Source organism: Meles meles, chromosome 14 (assembly GCF_922984935.1).
Source record: "Meles meles chromosome 14, mMelMel3.1 paternal haplotype, whole genome shotgun sequence".
Lineage (NCBI taxonomy): Eukaryota > Metazoa > Chordata > Mammalia > Carnivora > Mustelidae > Meles > Meles meles.
In genome coordinates this window covers 23,185,581-23,191,580 of record NC_060079.1, presented here as the reverse complement: position 1 = coordinate 23,191,580, position 6,000 = coordinate 23,185,581, and the positions used below count along the sequence as shown (strand labels likewise).

The window sequence follows — 6,000 nt, the reverse complement described above, 5'->3', positions numbered from 1 at the left end:
TGTGTCTTTTTCTTAATGATGAGATTGTGCTTGTATTCTTCTCTTATTCCTTGGATTCCTCTTTTTGTGTAATTTAATTAAGATATGAATAAAAATGGAGTGATAATTAGGTAAAGAGGAAAGAACGGAAGAGGGGGGAGTAGGAGAGAAAAGAAAATAGATTCCTCTTTAGATATATCTTGTCACTGCTTTGCAAGTTGAAATTAGAAACATAGCTAGCTTGTGCTTTAAATGTTATGACAGCCGCCTGTGACTATTGCTTGACATTATCAGGACCAATGCTAAGTATTTTTACATGTATGTAAAATTAAATTTTAAAATCTCGTTAAATTTCCAGTGGGCTATAGAGTAGATATCAATAGCCCCATCTTACAGATAAGTAAGGGTCATAGAAATTAAGTAACTTGGCCTGAAAACAGAAGAAAGTAGAAATGAGTGCCTTCCAATGGCTTGGGCAGGGCTGTCAGAGTTAAATGTGAGTTGTTTTGTTCTGCCTCCCCTCAAGCTTCCATTCAGCCTCACCCCACTAAGAAGAGGTGTGACCCTCCAACAGCGATCATAACCTCACTCCAAGGCACGGGGGTGGGGTAGGGGGCCGGGGGGGGGGGGGCGGTTGAGAGTCCTTTACAAACATCCATTATCCCCTTAACTGGAAAGGCTCCTGAATGCAGGTACATCCAATGGTCTTTATTTTTGAAGGCTTTTTTTTTCTTTTGATAGCAAAAGAATGCATGACGCTGATTGTAAACTGTCAAGTTGGGTGCTGGGAAGCCACTCAGACCTGCACTAAGAAAGGTGATAATGAATTCAGTGTTGCCAATTCTGAGGGAACTGAGAGAAAACACCTAGAGGTTCCCATTAGTCCCAGTAGTGAACCAGATCCCTCCTTGCTTTCAAGGTGCAGCCCCTATTTCTCCGTGCTGCTCCCAGCTCTGGGGCTCTGGAACGTCGGGTCAATCCCTGGGACGCAGAATCCTGGGGCTTTGGGCCCAGGAGAGAGGGGCGACTTCTATGCACACACACATTCATTCACACACCGCACGTGGTCACAATTCACAGACGGACACACGCTCAGCGCCCGCACAAACATCGACCTCACCCACCCACCTATATCAACACCACAACACAGGCGCACGCGACCTCACACACCTCGCCCACTCGTGCACTCGCACCACACACTGGCGCACAACACCCGAGGAGCACACGCTCGCGCACCGGCTCACACCCCGTGCACACACCCTCTTGCGCGCGCCCAAGCCCTTGCTCGCCTGCACACACCCGCGCGCACCCGCTCACATCCCGTGCACACACCCTCTTGCGCGCGCCCGCGGTCTCGTTCGCCGGCACGCGCGCGCGCACAGGCCCTAGTTCACGGGAGCACCCCGCGCGCGCACACACGCTCCCACAGCCGAGCGGCGAGGGGCGGGGCGGGGCGGGAGCGGCCGCCAGTGGCCGGCCGGGCGCGGCCGGGAGAGGGCGCGGCGCGGCGCGGGGGAGTGCGGCCCGCGCCAGAGTTGTTTCCCGGAGCCCCGGCCGCGAGAGGCTCCGCGGGAGCCCAGCCAGCAGTTCGGGCTGGGCTAGGCGGGGCTGGGCGGGGCGGCCCGCAGGGAGCACACCCCGGGTCACGCCGGCGCCCGCGAGCCGAGCGCGGCGGGGAGCGCGCCATGGACCCCAAAGCGGGCGGTGGCGAGGAGGATGACTGCGTGGACTCGGGCGCCGAGACCGGAGGGTGAGCCGCGCGAGGCCGGGCAGTGGGCGGGGGGCGCTCTCCGAGTTGTGCTGCGGCCGGTCCCCGGCCGGAACCTTTCCGGACCCAGCGGCAGAGCCGGAGCCGCTGCCGCCCGGATGGGGCCGCGGGGGCTCCCCCACCTGCCTGGTCCCGGGTGGAAGGTAGAGGGGCTGTGGCGGGCCGGCTGTCTCCTGGGCGGGCCCCGAGGGCAGAGCAGCGTGGTCCGTAGCTACCCCGGGTGGGGCGGGCCCCATCCCCGGGGTTGGTGGGGGGGGGGAGAAAAGTGGAAGGACTCAGGGTTCAGAGTAAACCTCGTGCACACCACCACACACCACCCCTTCTTGCCCCGGTTATCACTGAGATGATGTGGAATACCAAGCGAATGCAATGTCCCCCTGAGATCATTGCCAGAGAAACAGATGCTCTTGCACTTGTTTCAGCCTTCCGTGAGGACTTTATTCCTCTAGCCGCGCCGCTCCCGGAGTCCGGGATGAGGGATTGGGGAGGAGAAGAGGATAGGACACCTGGCACCCAGAAGTCTTTCAGAAATCATATAAGAGGATGACATTTTTCATTTCATGGCTTTATTGTGCTTGCTGAGACTCCCTCCTCAACTCCTGTTCCCCCCCGCCAAACTTCTCTGCCCACCTGTCCCAGCCTTGGGTACAGGTGGGATGAAGTTGGTGCTATGATGTAGCCCTGCTTAAAGAAATGTGCCCATCGCTTTAACGGACTCAAACAATTGGCCCAAACCTTTACCTCTGGAGACTAATTAGCCTTCTCCCAAGGACACCATTTTCCTGAGTGGGACAAAAGATGGAGTATCTTTTAGGAGATGAATGTCATTATAAATGCTTCCACCCAGCTCCTATCTCTAGAGGATTTTCCTGTGCAGAGTCAGCAAACATCCAGGATGCCAGTACTGATCCAGGAGGAAAGGGTGTCCTTTCCTCTCTGGAGAACCCTGGAGATGGGCTGGAGCTGCCCAGATTACAGAAACCCTCTTCCTTGGAACGTTGGGGAGATTTAGACTAATCCCGGGGGTTGGCAGCCTTGAGAGGACTGGATGGGGGCCCAAGGCCAGAATGGGCACAAGGGGCTGCCCCCCTGAGTGACACAGTCACTGCCCAGGCTCACCCTTCCTTGCAGCCTCCCCCCATTCCTAGCCCAAATCCGGCACTTTTACACCCTATAGCAAGTACTCTGCAATGGGCTTTTGCTGTTATCCAAACTTGAGATCACTTACAGTTCACTATAGAACCCAATTACATTCTGGAGGGTAACCTGATCCCAAATACAGAACTCCCTTGTTTTCTCCCCACACTTTGTGTATGTGGCATTTATCAACTGTAATTGAAGATCCTTGACTTTCCCGCCCCCCCCCCCTCTAGTTAGCTAGCTAGGCCATGAATAGAAGAAACAAAGTGAAATTAACCAGCTCATTTTCAGCTGCATAAAATAAGCCTCCAACCGGTCCATTCATTTTCAATTTGCAGAGCTCACCTAAAACAGGTATTTTTTCCAAGGCTTCTCTCTTGGATAAGTGGAGGAGAAGCCCTGACCCAGGAGCAATTGTACCCTTGGATCCCAGCGAAATGCATGACAGCTGCCAGGGTTGCTGGGAGGGGCTTGCTGAATATACTGACACCAGAGCTTCTCTTCACTGCCTCTGCCCTAAAGTGTATTGTTGTGACAGAATAGAATTGTTTAAAGACTCCTTATTGCCTCAGTAGCGTCCTTAAGCTAAAGATGAAAGTAAAATGGCACGTGCTTAAGGAGTTTCAGTGTATAGTTCCTGATCTTGTATTTGCCACATATCCGTTTGTCTCCTGCAGTTTGGTTTGGTTATCAAAAAGCTGTTCATAATTTCCTGGCTTTTCCAGAACTCACCCCCAGCTTTCATGTCGCTGCCTGGGGAGACTTTACACATGTGTGCTGTCACTATTATTTTTAAAACACAAATCTGATCATGCTTCTCTCCCAAACCTTTAATGGCTCTGTCATCTCTAATGTACAAAGAGCTTAGAGGACTTGGCCTCCAAGTCCCAGTGTGATAGGGTCCCCTTCTGTCTCTGTGGCTTTGTGTCTCAGCACCCCACCCTTGTATCCTGCCTCAAGCCACATCAGCAAGGTGTTTCTGATTCTGCTTTGGTCAAACTGCCCTTTTCCCAAGCTCTGCCTTTCTCCACCTGGCATGCCTGCCCACCAGGTGAAACTCTATCTTCTTTTAAGACTTGGCTCAGGTGACCCATCGGCTAAGGCAGGGGTCCTCAACTTGAGGCCCATGAATGGCTTGAAGTCACATGCAAAATGACATTCTTTGTGAATTTTGGGAAGAAGAGACTTACTTTTCACCAGATTCTTGAAGTAGTCTGTGATTCCCCCTCGCCACTACAGCGAGGGTAGGAGAAGTTTCATTTTCAACATGTTGTATCCGAGGTATTGAGAGAGAGCCAAGGAAGGATGATGAGCCAGCGGTTGAGTCTATCTAGAGAGATGGTCAGAGAGGATATGGGTGTGACGACAGTATGCTTGGGAATGGTCAGCCAAAAAATGGCAGTTGCAGTCCTAGGAGTAGATGAAATCAACTAAAGATAGTAAAGATAGTAAACACCTGGCATCTTACTCTGTGCTGAGGACTGAGCCTTTACATATTTTGTTAACACATTTGATTTTTCAACAACTGCGAAGCAGATACTGTTTAAGACCGGCCTTGAGAAATGACAACACTTAAAGGCCAGGTGAAGTTGGAGGAGCTGAGAAAGGGGCCTGAGAAAAAGGAGACACCGACAAGAAGAAGGATGAGGTGTCCTAGAAGCCAAGGGGAAGAAGGGAAAGGCATCGGCTGTGCGGTTGAGAAACTCACTAAACTAAAGGAATGTGAAGTGCTTTTTTTGCAAATGCAGGTAATGAAGGAAAAGGTGGATCCGTGGACAGTGGCAGGTGGAGGCAGAAGCCAGGTCTGCCTGGCTCCAGGAGGGAGTGGACTGTGTGGAAGAGAAGGTAGACAGAGCCCTTTCTCAGTGTCTGAGAAAGGGAGGGTGAGGAGAGGCGGTAGCTGGAAGGGAGAGTGGGATGCAGGAAGGATTCCCAATGCATAGGCAATAATTAGTCTCCTGTAAAGAGATGCTTATAGAAAAGACTCTATACAAAGGGGCATAGATATGGGCACCTGGGTGGCTCTGTGAGTTAAAGCCTCTGCCTTCGGCTCAGGTCATGCTCCCAGGGTCCTGGGATCGAGCCCTGAGTTGGGTTCTCTGCTCAGCAGGGAGCCTGCTTCCTCCTCTCTCTCTCTCTCTCTGCCTGCCTCTCTGCCTGCCTCTCTGCCTACTTGAAATCTCTGTCTGTCAAATAAATAAATAAAATCTTAAAAAAAAAAAGAACAAAAAAGAATTGCCCATCAGTGGTTCCTGGAGAGGCAACTCCGCTAGGTGGGAAGCATGTCAGAGATGCAGGCTTCAACTGAGGCCACTAACTAGTCATGCAACCTCTGAACCTCCATTTCCTTATGGTAAAATAAAATAATAATTATATTTATATAATAAAACAGATCCTATCATCTCACAGATGTTCTGAAAGATGTTCAGATTGTTCATGGCATTTAAAAACATCAGAACATCTACTGTGATGAGTATAAAGAACATAGGATCTTGAGTGCACCCAGAAATATACATTTTTTTTACATAAAGCTCTAACTTTGTCATTCAGAGTCTCTTCATAACAATACTAACAGTATGATGAGAAACAATATTCTGAGGGTTCACTTGTGCCAGACTTTAAAAGTATAGACTAATTTAATTCTCACAACCACCCCGTGAGGCGGGTCCTATCATTGTCACATTTTACAGAAAAGAAAACTCAGGGCGTGGAGTTGAACCCCAGCAGCCTGACTCTCTTGACTGTCACTTTCAAAGCGATCAGCACCACCGGCCCACTGGCAGCGGGACCCAAAATGTTCTTGGAACCTTTGATCACGCTGCCGAAAGGATCCATAGTCAGCTCCACATATATCCCCAAATCCTTTGCTCCTATGTTTTGTTCATGCCTGCCTGGCAACAAGTTCCTCTCCCTGACCATCCTGACCACTCACCATCTCCCTCTGCCTGCCCCTAAGGTAGTTGAGCACTGCCGCCGGAAATTTGATAGCAAGCTAGACTGGGACCTTCATACATTTATAATCATTAATCTCGGTTGGGTTCTCACTCAACATTGCCCAAGCAACTATTTCAAATCCCCACTTCCCTGGGGAGGGGGCTGCATTTGCCCAGAAC

The 6,000-nt window shown here is 51.0% G+C and overlaps 1 protein-coding gene across 1 annotated transcript in view; it reads left to right on the top strand.

Annotated features, from left to right (window-relative positions):
- The first annotated feature begins 1,621 nt into the window (after positions 1 to 1,621).
- FAM124A (family with sequence similarity 124 member A) overlaps positions 1,622 to 6,000 on the top strand; it is a 108,063-nt gene continuing 103,684 nt past the window's right edge. Inside the window, exon 1 of the mRNA XM_046028167.1 lies at positions 1,622 to 1,729. Within this exon, the coding sequence (XP_045884123.1) occupies positions 1,665 to 1,729 (65 nt within the window). The 5' untranslated portion in view covers positions 1,622 to 1,664. The remainder of the gene's footprint in view (positions 1,730 to 6,000) is intronic.